Below are 18,252 nucleotides of genomic sequence, written 5' to 3' on the forward strand. Positions count from 1 at the left end.
CTACTACTACTAGTACTACTACTACTACTACTACTACTACTTCTACTACTACTACTACTACTACTACTACTACTACTACTACTACTAGTACTTACTAGTACTAGTAGTAGTAGTAGTAGTAGTAGTAGTAGTAGTAGTAGTAGAAGTAGTAGTAGTAGTAGTAGTACTAGTAGTAGTAGTAGTAGTAGTAGTAGTAGTACTAGTACTAGTAGTAGTAGTAGTAGTAGTAGTAGTAGTAGTAGTAGTAGAAGTAGTAGTAGTAGTAGTAGTACTAGTAGTAGTAGTAGTAGTAGTAGTAGTAGTAGTAGTAGTAGTAGTAGTAGTAGTAGTAGTAGTAGTAGTAGTAGTAGTAGTAGTAGTAGTAGTAGTAGTAGTAGTAGTAGTAGTAGTAGTAGTAGTAGTAGTAGTAGTAGTAGTAGTAGTAGTAGTAGTAGTAGTAGTAGAAGTAGTAGTAGTAGTAGTAGTACTAGTAGTAGTAGTAGTAGTAGTAGTAGTAGTAGTAGTAGTAGTAGTAGAAGTAGTAGTAGTAGTAGTAGTAGTAGTAGTAGTTGTAGTAGTAGTAGTAGTAGTAGTAGTAGTAGTAGTAGTAGTAGTAGTAGTAGTAGTAGTAATAATAGTAGTAATAATAGTAGTAGTAGTAGTAGTAGTAGTAGTAGTAGTAGTAGTAGTAGTGGTAGTAGTAGTAGAAGTTGTAGAACTTGTAGTAGTAGTAGTAGTAGTAGTAGTAGTAGTAGTAGTAGTAGTAGTAGTAGTAGTAGTAGTAGAAGTAGTAGTAGTAGTAGTAGTAGTAGTAGTAGTAGTAGTAGTAGTAGTAGTAGTAGTACTAGTACTAGTAGTAGTAGTAGTAGTAGTAGTAGTAGTAGTAGTAGTAGAAGTAGTAGTAGTAGTAGTAGTCTAGTAGTAGTAGTAGTAGTAGTAGTAGTAGTAGTAGTAGTAGTAGTAGTAGTAGTAGTAGTAGTAGTAGTAGTAGTAGTAGTAGTAGTAGTAGTAGTAGTAGTAGTAGTAGTAGTAGTAGTAGTAGTACTAGTAGTAGTAGTAGTAGTAGTAGTAGTAGTAGTAGTAGTAGTAGTAGTAGTAGTAGTAGTAGAAGTAGTAGTAGTAGTAGTAGTACTAGTAGTAGTAGTAGTAGTAGTAGTAGTAGTAGTAGTAGTAGTAGAAGTAGTAGTAGTAGTAGTAGTAGTAGTAGTAGTAGTAGTAGTAGTAGTAGTAGTAGTAGTAGTAGTAGTAGTAGTAGTAGTAATAATAGTAGTAATAATAGTAGTAGTAGTAGTAGTAGTAGTAGTAGTAGTAGTAGTAGTAGTAGTAGTGGTAGTAGTAGTAGTAGTAGTAGTAGAAGTTGTAGAACTTGTAGTAGTAGTAGTAGTAGTAGTAGTAGTAGTAGTAGTAGTAGTAGTAGTAGTAGTAGAAATAGTAGTAGTAGTAGTAGTAGTAGCAGAAGTGCAAAGCTTTCTTTATTCTTTGTTACATTATTTGTTGTTTATTTTCGCGCTTACTGCTGCAACTAAATGTGCTTTCCTCTTACGCGGGTATCACGTATCTTAATCACTTATTTCTCTCTTGAATTCGTGATCGTATGTTCAAGTGTTTAATTGTATAGGGTATATTATACCGCATCTCGTATCATAACGATGCAAGATATAAATAACGATGTATTCTTTTAAAAAGTCAAGATAAGTATCAAATTGCGAAAACATTTTTGCTTACAGTTAAATGTTCCTGAACTTATCAGATTGATAATTGTTAAATAGTCCGTAAATGCTGACATTTTGACATATTTCCGAGCTTTTATTTATCATTGGCTTTTCATAATCCATAATACGGTACATGAACGCAGTATTTCATGCTTTATTGTATCCCAAATATTTATTTAACCGAAAATGTTAAACGCATGTTTTGTTTATTTTTGTTATTCGTGTTTCTTTTTTTTTTCTTTTTCATATGATGACTTTGTTCCGGAATCGATTATTATCATACTATATTTTGTCATTTGTATCATCACTGTGTCATTTGATATTATATTAGTTTTTAGTGTGAGCGTTAGCTCACGCTAAAGTAGAGAGGCAGTTTTGCAAATCAGTATGCTTTAACTACGCTAGGGACGACAACTGCAGCTAGTAAAGATAACCACTGCCTGTTTACACTGTAGCAGACAGTATAAGGTTTAAGAGCTTGACATAAAAAATGGTGTTCTAAACTCTAAATATGTTCCATATTTAAGTGTATGCATATATAAACTAGAACTAGAACTCATTAACAAATCAATACGGTACAAATTGACTACCATGCGAGTTGACCAAACTACGTATACGAGTTGACCAGGTACGAGTTGACTGTAAACCATGACGAAGGGGCGAAGTGTATAGGAGACACGAAACCGGGACGCAGCCATGGGGTATCCCTGTGGGATTCCGCGTATGGAAGACCACCGATTGCGCATGCGCGTATGTGGTCATTCATGCTAATTTACGGTAAAATACCACTTACATATTTTCTTCGTTGAAGGATCATGGGGGGGGGGATAAAATTCATTAAAACTTCGCTTTGGTTTATCTTCATTCAATGTGGTAGAATATGGTCAAACTTTATATCATTTTAAAGCTTAAGACGGATAAAAGAACATAAACACATTTTTGACATTCTATATTTGTGTGCTTTATTCATATTTTGGTTTAAAACCAATACATTTTTTACACTAATTTACAAAATCTCAATCTAAAGTTAGGAAGGATATGCACTACCTTAAGTTGAATAAATACAAAGCTATATACATATACACGGTCAAGTTAGCAACATTTCACAGAAAATTATTGTCATAAAACAACAAATGAGTTTTTATTCAACTGCCTTTTTTTTGTTATTTACCTCTCAACCAAATTGCAAATTTTAAGCCATCTCAAATTGAAATAGATTGCAGACGACATATAAAATTGTAAAGGAATATAAAGAAATTGGCAAACCGATTGATTTTTTATTTCGATTCCTTCTACCCATCTTGAAAGCGTGACCATCGATATGCTCCGTAGAAAAACGTGCAAAACAAATCGGTCGAAACCACGTGCAGTGGTGAGACAACCGGGTATGTGTATACACATACCTGAGAAAACACATACTTATTCTGACAGTTGGGTGGCAACTAGTTAAACAACTATTAACATTACTCAGCAAGAGATCGCACTAAATAACAGAAATGGCCACGTAGAGATATCATCACTTACACTATTTCAAATATTTTCCAGCTGAAAATTGTCCCACAAACGTCTTTTTTAGTTTATTTGTATTGTTTTTCTGGAGCCGAAGTGCATCTCACAGAATATCCATCCAACTTCCGTTGTTTTCACTTTCGTTATTAAAAACTCCGTTTAAAAGAATTATTTCTACTTTTAGATTGTTAAAGCGATGTATTATTATATATTATCAATAGAATAGTATACCGTGATGAATTGAACGGAGTTACGTATCGATCTTTCTGTCAGTATGTAAGCGTACTATTTTATGCGCAATAATATAAGTACAGTGATTCGACAACGATTGTAAATATTGGTGAAATGCTTCTTACATAGTTATTCTTTTGAGTGTTAATGAGGTCTGATCGTGCAGTTTGCAAACATCAACGGAAAGATTACAATCCAATGCATTTGTCATCGTCAACCGTATGGAATGTCAATTAGGCGATGAGTGAGTTTTTAGCATGTTTCTTTCTTTTTTATTAATTTAAAAATGGATGCCCCCATGGTGATGAAATGACATGTGTTCGAGTTTTGATATTTCTAGATATGTAAACTTTTTTTACTATTTAAGCGTAACTTGCCCTCGTCAATGTCGATATTAATCACCAGTTATATAATTTTCCGCCGAAATACGTGGAATAAACATGATTAAGATTTTTGAAAATAATGTATATTTTATTTTTAAAATCGCTTTGTATTTTGATTTATTTTGTGGATGTTATGATACATTGATGTACAAAATTGGTAGCAGTTTGAAGGAAAAACATCCTTTAAAGCATATATGTATACATTTTCAATGTTGCACTCTTCCTTTAGTCAAATTTGAGTTCAATGCTAGGGGTCCCACATTTTTCAAAATGAAGCCTCTACATGAACCTTAAAGGCTCTGTATTATGAGTGTGAAGTTGAGGCCGAAAGCGGTTTTGGTCTGAAGAAAAGTATTCTCGCCACGTTGAACGTGATTTTGTCACCGGACTGGATTCGAAACCCAAAGCCTATGTGTTACGCTTTATGGTGAAAACAAAAACTAATTGATTTCCTAAATTTTTCGTCACTAACTTGGAAAATACGTTAAGTACTACAGAGGCGTATACAATTCGTCGATTTCTGATAAAGCTTATGTGGAGCAGGGCCCATGTTCGATGACAACTAACAAAATGGTTAGTTCTCTTATAAAATAAAAGTCAAAGGAGATATTTTCAATTGTTTATAAGGAAAATAAACCAAGTGACCAAATACGGAGCTTTATTAGTGGCTCATGGTGTTCGCAATGACGAACTGGTAAGGGTTCCTCGGGTTCTCCAGTTTTTCTTCTGTTTTGGAGACCTCTTGACACCGTCGTAGACTGTCTGAGAGTATCTAGCACCGTCGTCCACTTTCTGGGAGTGACTGGTACCGTCGGAGACTGTCTGAGAGACCTCTTGGTAGCGTCGAATACTGTCTGGGAGACCTCTTGGCATCGTCGTAGACTGTCTGTGAGTGTCTGGCACCGTCTGAGAGTGACTGGCACCGCCTGAGACTGTCTGGCAGACCTCTTGGCACCGTCGTAGACTGACTGGGAGTGTCTAACAACGTCGAGGACTGTTTGGTCGACCTCTTGGCACCGTCGTAGACTGTCTGGGAGTGTCTAGAAACGTCGAAAACTGTCTGAGAGACCTCTTGGCCCCGTCGTAGACTGTCTGCGAGTGTCTGGCCCCGTCTGGGATTATCTGGCACCGTCTGAGACTGTCTGGGACACCTCTTGGCACCGTCGTAGACTGTCTGGGAGTGTCTAGCAACGTCGAAGACTGTCTGGGAGACCTCTTGGCACCGTCGTAGACTGTCTGCGAGTGTCTGGAACCGTCAGGGAGTGTCTGGCACCGTCTGAGACTGTCTGGCGGACCTCTTGGCACCGTCGAAGACTGTCTGGGAGTGTCTAGCAACGTCGAAGACTGTCGGAAAGACCTCCTGGCACCGTCGTAGACTGTCTACGATTGTCTGGCACCGTCTGGGAGTGTCTGGCAGCGTCTAAGACTGTCTACGAGACCTCTTGGCACCGTCGTAGACTGTCTGGGAGTGTCTAGCAACGTCGAAGACTGTCTGGGAGACCTCTTGGCACCGTCGTAGACTGTCTTGAAGTGTCTAGCAACGTCGAAGACTGTCTAGGAGACCTCTTGGCACCGTTGTAAACTGTCTGGAAGTGTAAAGCAACGTCGAAGACTGTCTGGGAGACCTCTTGGCAACGTCGTAGACTGTCTGCGAGTGACTGGCACAATCTGGGAGTGTCTGGAACCGTTTGAGACTGTCTGGGAGACCTCTTGGCACCGTCGTAGACTGTTTGGGAGTATCTAGCAACGTGGAAGACTGTCTGGGAGACCCTTTGGCACCGTCGTAGACTGTTTGGGAGTGTCTAGCACCGTCGTAGACTGTCTGGGAGTGTCTAGCAGCGTAGAGGACTGTCTGGGAGACCTCTTGGCACCGTCGTAGACTGTCTGGGAGTGTCAAGCAACGTCGAAGACTTTCTGAGAGACCTCTTGGCACCGTCGTAGACTGTCTGCGAGTGTCTGGCACCGTCTGGGAGTGCCTGGCACCGTCTGAGACTGTCTGGCAGACCTCTTGGCACCGTCGTAGACTGTCTGGGAGTGTCTAGCAACGTCGAAGACTGTCTGGGAGACCTATTGGCACCGTCGTAGACTGTCTGGGAGTGTCTAGCAACGTGAAAGACTGTCGGGGAGACCTCTTTGCACCGTCGTAGACTGTCTGCGAGTGTCTAGCACCGTCTGGGAGTGTCTGGCACCGTCTCAGACTGTCTATGAGACCTCTTGGCACCGTCGAAGACTGTCTGGGAGTGTCTTGCAACGTCGAAGACTCTCTGGGAGACCTCTTGGCACCGTCATAGACTGTCTGGGAGTGTCTAGCAACGTCGAAGACTGTCTGGGAGACCTCTTGGCTCTTAGTCTACGACGGTGCTAGACACTCCTAGACAGTCTACGACGGTACCAAAAGGTCTCCCAGACAGTCTCAGAAGGTGCCAGACACTCCCAGATGGTGCCAAGAGGTCTCCCAGACAGTCTCAGAAGGTGCCAGAAACTCCTAGACCGTCTACGACTGTGCTAGACACTCCTAGACAGTCTACGACGGTACCAAAAGGTCTCCCAGACAGTCACAGAAGGTGTCAGACACTCCCAGACGGTGCCAAGAGGTCTCCCAGACAGTCTCAGAACGTGCCAGACACTCATAGACCGTCTACGACGGTGCTAGACACTCCTAGACAGTCTACGACAGTACCAAGAGGTCTCCCAGACAGTCTCAGAAGGTGCCAGACACTCCCAGACGGTGCCAAGAGGTCTCCCAGACAGTCTCAGAATGTGCCAGACACTCCCAGACGGTGCCAAGAGGTCTCCCAAACAGTCTCAGAAGGTGCCAGACACTCCTAGACCGTCTACGACGGTGCTACACACTCCTAGACAGTCTACGAGGGTACCAAGAGGTCTCCCAAACAGTCTCAGAAGGTGCCAGACACTCCCAGACGGTGCCAGGAGGTCTCCCAGACAGTCTCAGAAGGTGCCAGACACTCACAGACGGTGCCAAGAGGTCTCCCAGACAGTCTCAGAAGGTGCAAGACACACTTAGACCGTCTACGACGGTGCTAGACACTCCTAGACAGTCTACGACGGTACCAAGAGGTCTCCCAAATAGTCTCAGAAGGTGCCAGACACTCCCAGACGGTGCCAAGAGGTCTCCCAGACAGTCTCAGAAGATACCAGACACTTTTAGACCGTCTACGACGGTGCTAGACACTACAAAACAGTCTACGACGGTACTAAGAGGTCTCCCAGACAGTCTCAGAAGGTGACAGACACTCCCAGACGGTGCCAAGAGGTCTTCCAGACAGTCTCAGAAGGAGCAAGACACTCCCAGACGGTGCCAAGAGGTCTCCCAGACAGTCTCAGAAGGTGCCAGACACTCCTAGACAGTCTACGACGGTGCTAGACACTCCTAGACAGTCTACGACGGTGCCAAGAGGTCTCTCAGAAGGTGCCAGACACTCCCAGACGGTGCCAAGAGGTCTCCTAGACAGTCTCAGAAGGTGCCAGACACTCCCAGAGGGTGCAAAGAGTTCTTCCAGAAAGTCTCAGAAGGTGCCAGACACTCCCAGACGGTGCCAAGAGGTCTCCCAGACAGTCACAGAAGGTGCCAGACACTCTTAGACCGTCTACGACGGTGCTAGACACTCCTAAACAGTCTACGACGGTACCAAGAGGTCTCCCAGACAGTCTCAGAAGGTGCCAGACACTCCTCGACCGTCTACGACTTTTCTAGACACTCCTAGACAGTGTACGACGGTACCAAGGGGTCTCCCAGAAAGTCTCAGAAGGTGCCAGACACTCCCAGACGGTACCAAGAGGTCTCCCAGACAGTCTTAGAAGGTGTCAGAAATTCCCAGACGGTGCCAAAAGGACTCCCAAACAGTCTTAGAAGGTGACATACACTCCTAGTCCGTCTACGACGGTGCTAGACACTCCTAGACAGTCTACGACGGTACCAAGAGGTCTCCGAGACAGTCTCAGAAGGTGCTAGACACACCCAGACGGTGCAAAGAGGTCTCCCAGACAGTCTCAGAAGGTGCCAGACACTCCCAGACGATGCCAAGAGGTCTCCCAGACAGTCTCAGAAGGTGCCAGACACTCCTTGACCGTTTACGACGGTGCTAGACACTCCTAGACAGTCTACGACGGTACCAAGAGGTCTCCCAGACAGTATCAGAAGGTGCCAGACACTCCCAGACGGTGCCAAGAGGTCTCCCAGACAGTCTCAGAAGGTGCCAGACACTCCTAGTCGGTGCCAAGAGGTCTCCCAGACTGTTTCAGAATGTGCCAGACACTTTCAGACGGTGCCAAGAGGTCTCCCAGACAGTCTCAAAAAGGTGTCAGACACTCCTATACCGTCTACGACGGTGCTAGACACTACTAGACAGTCTACTTCGGTACCAAGAGGTCTCTCAGACAGTCTCAGAAGGTGCCAGACATTCCCAGACGGTGTCAAGAGGTCTCTCAGACAGTCTCAGAAGGTGCCAGACCCTCCTATTCCGTCTACGACGGTGCTAGACACTTCTAAACAGTCTTCGACGGTACCAAGAGGTCTCCCAGACAGTCTCAGAAGGTGCCAGACACTCCCAGACGGTGCCAAGAGGTCTCCCAGACAGTCTCAGACGGTGCCAGATACTCCTAGACGGTGCCAAGAGGTCTCCCAGACTGTTTCAGAATGAGCCAGACAGTTTCAGACGGTGCCAAGAGGTCTCCCAGACAGTCTCAAAAAGGTGTCAGACACTCCTAGACCGTCTACGACGGTGCTAGACACTCCTAGACAGTCTGCTTCGGTTCCAAGAGGTCTCCATGACAGTCTCAGAAGGTGCCAGACATTTCCAGACGGTGCCAAGAGGTCTCCCAGACTGTATCAGAAGGTGCCAGACACTCGGAGACGGTGCCAAGAGGTCTCCTAGACAGTTTCAGAAGGTGCCAGATACTCCCAGACGGTGCCAAGAGGTCTCTTAGATAGACAGTCTCAGAAGGTGCCAGACACTCCCAGACGGTGCCAAGAGGTCTCCCAGACAGTCTCAGAACATGCCAGACACTACTAGACCGTCTACGACGGTGCTAGACACTCCTAGACAGACAAGGACGGTACCAAGAGGTCTCCCAGACAGTCTCAGAAGGTGCCAGACACTCCCAGACGGTGCCAAGATGTCTCACAGACAGTCTCAGAAGGTGCCAGACACTCATAGACCGTCTACGACGGTGCTACACACTCCTAGACAGTCTACGACGGTACCAAGACGTTTCATAGACAGTCTCAGAAGGTGCTAGACACTCCCAGACGGTGCCAAGAGGTCTCACAGACAGTCTCAGAAGGTGCCAGACACTCCCAGACGGTGCCAAGAGGTCTCCCAGACAGTCTCAGAAGCTGCCAGACACTCCTAGACCGTCTACGACGGTGCTAGACACTCCTAAACAGTCTACAACGGTACCAAGAGGTCTCCCAGACAGTCTCAGAAGGTGCCAGACACTCCCAGACGGTGCCAAGAGGTCTCCCAGACAGACTCAAAAGGTGCCAGACACTCCCTGACGGTGCCAAGAGGTCTCCCAGACAGTCTCAGAAGGTACCAGACACTCCTAGACCGTCTTCGACGGTGCTAGACACTCCTAGACAGTTTACGACGGTACCAAGAGGTCTCCCAGACAGTCTCAGAAGGTGCAAGAAACTCCCAGACGGTGCCAAGAGGTCTCCCAGACAGTCTCAGAAGGTGCCAGACACTCCCAGACGGTGCAAAGAGGTCTCCCAGACAGTTTCAGAAGCTGCCAGACACTCCTTTACCGTCTACGACGGTGCTAGAAACTCCTAAACAGTCTACGACGGTACCAAGAGGTCTCCCAGACAGTCTCAGAAGGTGCCAGACACTCCCAGACGGTGCCAAGAGGTCTCCCAAACAGTCTCAGAAGGTGCCAGACACTCCTAGACCGTCTACGGCGGTGCTAAACACTCCTAGACAGTCTGCGACGGTACCAAGAGGTCTCCCAGACAGTCTCAGAAGGTGCCAGACAATCCAAGACGGTGCCAAGACGTGTCCCAGACAGTCTCAGAAGGTGCCAGACACTACTAGACCGTCTACGACGGTGCTAGACACTCCTAGACAGACAACGACGGTACCAAGAGGTCTCCCAGAATGTCTCAGAAGGTGCCAGACACTCTCAGACGGTGCCAAGAGGTCTCCTAGACAGTCTCAGAAGGTGCCAGACACTCCCAGACGGTGCCAAATGGTCTCTTAGTTAGACAGTCTCAGAAGGTGCCAGACACTCCCAGACGGTGCCAAGAGGTCTCCCAGACAGTCTCAGAAGGTGCCAGACACTACTAGACCGTCTACGACGGTGCTAGACACTCCTAGACAGACTAAGACGGTACCAAGAAGTCTCCCAGACAGTCTCAGAAGGTGCCAGACACTCCCAGACGGTGCCCAGAGGTCTGCCAGACAGTCTCAGAAGGTGACAGACACTACTAGACCGTCTACGACGGTGCTAGACACTCCTAGACAGACTAAGACGGTACCAAGAGGTCTCACAGACAGTCTCAGAAGGTGCCAGACACTCCCAGACGGTGCCAAGAGGTCTCCCAGACAGTCTCAGAAGGTGCCAGACACTCTTAGACCGTCTACGACGGTGCTAGACACTCCTAGACAGTCTACGACGCTACCAAGAAGTCTCCCAGACAGTCTCAGAAGGTGCCAGACACTCCCAGACGGTGCCAAGAGGTCTTCCAGACAGTCTCAGAAGTTGCCAGACACTCCCAGACGGTGCCAAGAGGTCTCCCAAACAGTCTCAGAAGGTGCCAGACACTCCTAGACCGTCTACGGCGGTGCTAAACACTCCTAGACAGTCTGCGACGGTACCAAGAGGTCTCCCAGACAGTCTCAGAAGGTGCCAGACAATCCAAGACGGTGCCAAGACGTCTCCCAGACAGTCTCAGAAGGTGCCAGACACTACTAGACCGTCTACGACGGTGCTTGACACTCCTAGACAGACAACGACGGTACCAAGAGGTCTCCCAGAATGTCTCAGAAGGTGCCAGACACTCTCAGACGGTGCCAAGAGGTCTCCTAGACAGTCTCAGAAGGTGCCAGACACTCCCAGACGGTGCCAAGAGGTCTCCCAGACAGTCTCAGAAGGTGCCAGACACTACTGGACCGTCTACGACGGTGCTAGACACTCCTAGACAGACTAAGACGGTACCAAGAGGTCTCCCAGACAGTCTCAGAAGGTGCCAGACACTCCCAGACGGTGCCCAGAGGTCTCCCAGACAGTCTCAGAAGGTGCCAGACACTACTAGACCGTCTACGACGGTGCTAGACACTCCTAGACAAACTAAGACGGTACCAAGAGGTCTCACAGACAGTCTCAGAAGGTGCCAGACACTCCCAGACGGTGCCAAGAGGTCTCCCAGACAGTCTCAGAAGGTGCCAGACACTCTTAGACCGTCTACGACGGTGCTAGACACTCCTAGACAGTCTACGACGCTACCAAGAAGTCTCCCAGACAGTCTCAGAAGGTGCCAGACACTTCCAGACGTTGCCAAGAGGTCTCACAGACAGTCTTAGAATGTGCCAGACACTCCTAGACCGTCTACGACGGTGCTAGACACTCCTAGACAGACAACGACGGTACCAAGAGGTCTCCCAGAATGTCTCAGAAGGTGCCAGACACTCTCAGACGGTGCCAAGAGGTCTCCTAGACAGTCTCAGAAGTTGCCAGACACTCCCAGACGGTGCCAAGAGGTCTCTTAGTTAGACAGTCTCAGAAGGTGCCAGACACTCCCAGACGGTGCCAAGAGGTCTCCCAGACAGTCTCAGAAGGTGCCAGACACTACTAGACCGTCTACGACGGTGCTAGACACTCCTAGACAGACTAAGACGGTACCAAGAGGTCTCACAGACAGTCTCAGAAGGTGCAAGACACTCCCAGACGGTGCCAAGAGGTCTCCCAGACAGTCTCAGAAGGTGCCAGACACTACTTGACCGTCTACGACGGTGCTAGACACATCTAGACAGACTAAGACGGTACCAAGAGGTCTCACAGACCGTCTCAGAAGGTTCCAGACACTCCCAGACGGTGCCAAGAGGTCTCCCAGACAGTCTCAGAAGGTGCCAGACACTCTTAGACCGTCTACGACGGTGCTAGACACTCCTAGACAGTCTACGACGGTACCAAGTAGTCTCCCAGACAGTCTCAGAAGGTGCCAGACACTCCCAGACGGTGCCAAGAGGTCTCTAAGACAGTCTTAGAAGGTGCCAGACACTCATAGACCGTATACGACGGTGCTAGACACTCCTAGACAGTCAACGACGGTACCATGAGGTCTCCCAGACCGTCTCAGAAGGTGCCAGACACTCCTAGACGGTACCGAGAGGTCTCCCAGACAGTCTCAGAAGGTGCCAGACACTCCCAGACGGTGCCAAGAGGTCTCCCAGACAGTCGCAGAAGGTGCCAGAGACTCCCAGACGATGCCAAGAGGTCTCCCAGACAGTCTCAGAAAGTGCCAGACACTCATAGACCGTCTACGACGGCGCTAGACACTCCTAGACAGTCTACGACGGTACCAAGAGCAATTAAGTCCACAGTTTTCATCCAATCATTTCCCAACTTGCACAGTGTCTTTATCTGAATGATGAGTCAAATCCTATTGAAAATGAGCAATATCGGAGTTATAAGTCCAGAATTATCTCCCCTTGAATTTGAGAACAAAAATGAAAATTCAGTTTTTTTATGTGATAAAGTCCATAATTTTCATCCAATTCTTGGCAAAATTGCACAGTGTCTTTGTATCAATGAGGACTCAATCCCGTTTTTAAAAAGAGCAATATCGAAGCAATAAGTCCAGAATTACTTCCTCTTGAATATGAGAAAATTTTGAAATCCCGCTTGTTTACGCAAAAAATTCCGCAGTTTTCTTCCGATTATTTCCAAATTTGCACAGTATCTTTATATCAATGAGGACTTGAACCCTATTAAATATGAGCAGTATCGAAGAAATAAGTACACTATAATCTCTCCTTGAATTTGAGAAAATTCTCCTTGTTTGCGCGATTAAGTACACAGTTTCCATCTTATTCTTTCCAAACTTGCACAGTGTTTATACCAGTAGAGCGATTCAGGCCCTCATTGGCCTCTTGTTTACAGATGGTATAATAGTATGCATGTTAAAAATTATATTTGCAAAATAAATTAAAACACAAATATGTATGCATTAAAAAATAATTGCAATTACCACTGCCAATCGTTTGGTTGCTTTTATAACTTTTTTTAAATTACATTTAAAACGATGAAATTTCCACTTCAACAAAACCAATTGAAAAATGTAAATATCACCATCAGTATTGCTTGAACGCAGCACTCATGAAACAAGCACCTGTCTATGTGACAATAAAATAATTGCAGGAGTATAATGCTGACGACACATTCTAACTTCATGTATAATTCTACAGTTGGAGATATATTCTAACTTGTTACAGTATCAGATGACTCTGCAGTTGTTGACATATTCTAATTTTAGACAGTATCGTTTTTCTCTGCATTTTGTGATATATTCTAACGTATTATAGCATCAGATAACTCTGCAGTTTTTGACATATTCTAATTTTAGGCAGTATCGTTTTTCTCTGCATATGGTGATATATTCTAACTGGTTTTAGTATCAGATAACTCTGCAGTTGGTGACATATGCTAACTTCATATAGAAGCACTTAACTGCAGCTGGTGACATATGCTAACTTTATATAGAAGCATATAACTCTGCAGTTGGTGACATATGCTAACTTCATATAGAAGCACTTAACTGCAGCTGGTGACATATGCTAACTTCATATAGAAGCCGTTTCTGCAGTTGGTGACATGCTTATTTCATAGAGAAGCATATAAATCTGCAGTTGGTGACATATGCTAACTTAATATAGAAGCACTAAACTGCAGCTGATGACATATGCTAACTTCCTATAGAAGCACTTTACTGCAGTTGGTGACAATATGCTTCACTCATATAGAAGCATATAAATCTGCAGTTGGTGACATGCTAACTTCATATTGAAGCACATGACTGAAGTCGGTGACATATGCTAACTTCATAAAGTATCATATAACTCTGCAGTTGATGACTTATGCTTACTTCATATAGTAGCAAATATGCAGTTAGCGACATGCTAACTTCATATATAAGCACATAACTTAAGTCTGTGACAAATGCTAACTGCATAAAGTAGCATATAACTCTGCAGTTGGTGACTTATGCTTACTTCATATAGTAGATATGCAGTTGGTGACATGCTAACTTCATATAGAAGCACATAACTGAAGTCTGTGACATATGCTAACCTCATAAAGTAGCATATAACTCTGCAGTTGGTGACTTGTGCTTACTTCATATAGTAGCAAATATGCAGGTTGTGACATTGAATATATTAAATTGGATACCCATGGGTTGAAACAAGCTATTTGTGTACTGCAGTGATACACAAGAACCATTAATACAGTTCCAAGTCATATGCAAACGTAACTGCCCATATTCCAGAAACTCTTTCAAGTCATCTTCAATTCCCTGGTTAAAAGCAAGCTTCTTTTGTTAAATTGAAAGAAATGAAATTGGTACAATCAACTTGAACACAATTAGGTCAAGTTGAACCCATTCAAGTAATGTTTCAGGTATGAGAATCATCTGCAAATGTGCAGATTTTTGTTATTTTAAAGCTGCCAGGCTCATTTCTTAGATTGACATAATTCAAGAAAAAATTGTATGGGTTGTGATAGGGCTCTCTTTTTCTGAGTTCAGTGCAGTAAGCTCTATAATGTTCCATCTGAATTTTAAACTTTGATACATATGCCAAGTTGTATACATAATCAAGCAAAATATCTGCATATGGCATATTTTGAAGAGCTTTATTTCCAGTAGCTTTTTTAATTCATTTAGTTGTTTGTAAAATGGTTAAATCCCTGTAGCTTCGGGAATGTGGAGCCAGTAGTGCACCTTTTAAACTCTTGTGAAATTATCACAAACAGCAAATCTCATCTCTGATTTTTGAATAGAATTACAGGGCAAAGAAGCATAGCTTTCCTAGTTCTGGTTTCAATTATTTCATAACAGATTTTTTAAAGATATGATACTACACCAACTGTAACAAGTCTGGTAAGAACTCAACTAAATAAAATACCTTTCCATTAGTCAATACACAAAATTTGCTCCCACTTCAAGCAAAGACATATAAAAAAAAGACCAGATGAGATTTTAAAGCTTTTATTTAAGTTTGCAAGAAATTGTTTATTCATCATAATTTTTTCACAATTAATCGTTCAAAATCAAATAAAGTATGATGTTTTCACGAAAAGAAGTACATACTTGTGTATTGAGTCCAAAAATAACATGCTTAAATATTCATTAACGACGTAATTCAACTTCTTTGGTGCACCACCAAACATTGAACTATCAACATTTTACGGTAGATTTGGCATTTAGAACTGCTTTAGAATATCTTGTGAAAATCTCTCACGTATAACTCAGCAGTTGAAAACACAATCACATTTCACAGTCCAGCTGATATAAACAATCTCTTTGCAAGTGAAAATATGTATAACACTTCTATTATAAAAAGAGCAAAAACTATGTAACATACGTAAAATATACATTTGTTCGGAAACATTAGTAAACTATACATCAGCAGTGTACAAAGTTATTAACAGCAGGCAAATTCTATCATAAAATGTTAAAAGAATACATGTATATGTTTGTGAGTGGCTTGCCAACTCTGGATGAATAGAGAAGTTGGAAATTTGTAGTCAAAGACCAAAAATTGTGTGCTTCAATTCAAGTAAATGTAATATGTAAACATTTTGATATTATTTCTTAAATTATACAGTTTTTACTGATTGAAATGGTCTGACAAAAGGCAATTTTATATACATACTTGATATTTTTTCTTTGCAAAACTGTGTTTGGAGTCAAATGCTCTGTACTCTTTAAAATCATTATTCTACTTTCCATTCAGATGTTTTATTAGTTTAAAATCTTAACAGAAAACCACTTTAAAACAGTTCTGCTTATGTTTTTTCCATACCACTCTGGTACAATATTAGTGAAAAGGCTTTGGAAGGCATGGTAAAATGTGTCTTGTGAGTGGTAATCATCAACTTAAAACATGCCTTCCTTGGTTAACACCATAAATTCAAATAAAATCTGAAAGTTATTAATTTATTAACATGTATTCAGCTTCCCAATATTAGGAGTTGTTTGTTAACAGCTGGTGAAAATAGATATTAATATGTGTAAAGTTATATCTGTTAATGATTTTTACATTTTATACTAAGTTCAGTTTTCGTTCCTTTTTCTAAACAGAAAAAAAAGCAAGACAAAAATGTCATAAATAATCCTGTCCACAACTGAAACTCTACCATAAATACAATAAAAAGTGTACATATAATTAAAAATGTTAAAAATATAAACATCTTTGGACGGTAACCTGATATTGGCTTTAATAAAAAATATATACATCTGTTAAGTACCTGGCATTTTTACAAATGTAGTCAAATAAACAGCATAAAATAAAATATTAAAACAATGTAGGAACAAATATAGTAACAAAAAAGTACTTATGGACGGGTTGTCATGCTTTGGTCACAAAATTCAGTAAAATGCAGCACTAAATTAGGATTTCAATAATACAACATTAACAAACAATAACAATACTAAAATATGGACGGAAACATGAGAACAGCAACTATTGTGTTATTTATTCTTGACCTGCAGAAAGCAGTTTTCATCACAGATGTGAGCCACAGTGGTCAGGTCATCAGTTCCAAAACTTGTGGTCTGATCAAGATATTATACTTTTGAAATTTTAAATAGTAATTATCAATTTGCAGTTGCGGTGACTTGATCTTTTAATGCATTACTTTTATCTTGAATGTTTTTAATATTCATCGATCTTGTTCTATGTTTTGCCTTGAATACCTATAATAATCACTTTTTCAATATTTTTTTCAAGTTTCTCGAAACAAAAAGGGATTTAGATATTACACAAAACGGTTTGAATTTGGGTAGTTTGACCTCAAGAAAACTCTGTACCAGCGTTTGCAATAAGCAGGTTCAGTGTTTGAGATGCACTTGCAGGGACAGGGTTATATATCACAATCACAAAAGGCTTGACTAGCACAACATCGGGACATCTACAGAAGTTACCCAGCAACAGAATATTCAGCTACTAGACTCGTGTTAAAACACATCAACTATCAAAAGGAAAAAAAGAAATTTTACATAATGTGCTAGACTTTTGAAAACAATAATTCTGTTCTTGATTATAAAACCTATTAACATGAAAGTTTTTAACCATAAATATCCTGTAGAAAAATTAGTTTTCATAGAATGGTAGGTAAAATTCAATTTATTACATAATTGACTTTCAAATATTTAAAGGTTAACCTTTTGTTCGAATGGTTTGCCATTGATTCTTAATGAATATTGAAAATCTCAAATTCAAACCACAAATAATGGCTATAGTCGGAAAATAATAATATTCAGATTAATTGCAATTACACATTAGTTTACATTTAAAAATCACATGTATTCACAATACATCTGAAATATCCTGACTTAACTCAAACAGATTAAAGTGTTGCTGGGTAAAATTACGATTTCATAAAGGAAAGAAGAAAAACACAACACAAAAACGTTCTCATCAAGGAATGTTCACGTACCCGGTCCATCGTTCAAATCAGCCGCATGACTGTGAAGATTTCCTATGATTCTTTTTCTGAATGGTTTATAATTCAAAGTTAAAGTTTGTTGGATAAGTTAATGAAGGTATTTGTTGAAGAGTCTGTACCAAGTTTTTGTGATAGTTCAAATAGTTTGCACTTTATTTCGGTGTCTTGAAGTGAGTTGTTTTTCCTTCTTGTTTTAGCAATGGCTGGTGAAAACTCCACTGTCAAAAATATCCTGAAACAATTAAATTTGTACGTAAAATATGAGCAATTAAGTCAATTAAAAGTACATACAGGTACAATAAAATGTAATCGACTAAATGCCTCTGTTGAAATGCATTAATAATATCTTGATGTGGGTTCTAATATAAAGCGATTAATTAGACATATTTGTGTAAATTATACATATGTAACAATATAATATATAATTATAAAGTAAAGCCAATTTTGTTACAAATGTTACTTTTAATAAATAACTAACAGTTGAATATTGGAAAATACATGTCACAATGGAAACACAATAAAATCACAATAAAACATTCAAGTCTTAAATGTCAACATTTTAACTAAAACAGGTTAGAAAACCATGTACCAAGAATGTTAAAGTCAAAACAGGTGATATATTGCATTTTCACATGCATTAATATCAGTTAAAATATGTAACTCTGGATGAAGTGCATTTAAAACACAAAACAGTCCCACAATTTTTTGCAAGCCAACTCACTACCTATTTTGATTCATTGAAATCTTCAAAT

At 41.9% G+C, this 18,252-nt stretch overlaps 1 protein-coding gene across 5 annotated transcripts in view; it reads right to left on the reverse strand.

Annotated features, from left to right (window-relative positions):
• Positions 1-15,022: 15,022 nt before the first annotated feature.
• The window catches only part of LOC127848227 (polycystin-2-like), a 49,046-nt gene continuing 45,816 nt past the window's right edge, over positions 15,023-18,252 (reverse strand). For all 5 annotated transcript variants that reach the window (XM_052380554.1, XM_052380552.1, XM_052380556.1 and 2 more), the window contains one exon: positions 15,023-17,732. Coding sequence is in view for 3 of the 5 variants with exons in the window: in XM_052380552.1 (XP_052236512.1) it covers positions 17,694-17,732 (39 nt within the window). In the remaining 2 variants the exon portion in view is untranslated. The remainder of the gene's footprint in view (positions 17,733-18,252) is intronic.

Source organism: Dreissena polymorpha, chromosome 10 (genome assembly GCF_020536995.1).
Source record: "Dreissena polymorpha isolate Duluth1 chromosome 10, UMN_Dpol_1.0, whole genome shotgun sequence".
NCBI lineage: Eukaryota > Metazoa > Mollusca > Bivalvia > Myida > Dreissenidae > Dreissena > Dreissena polymorpha.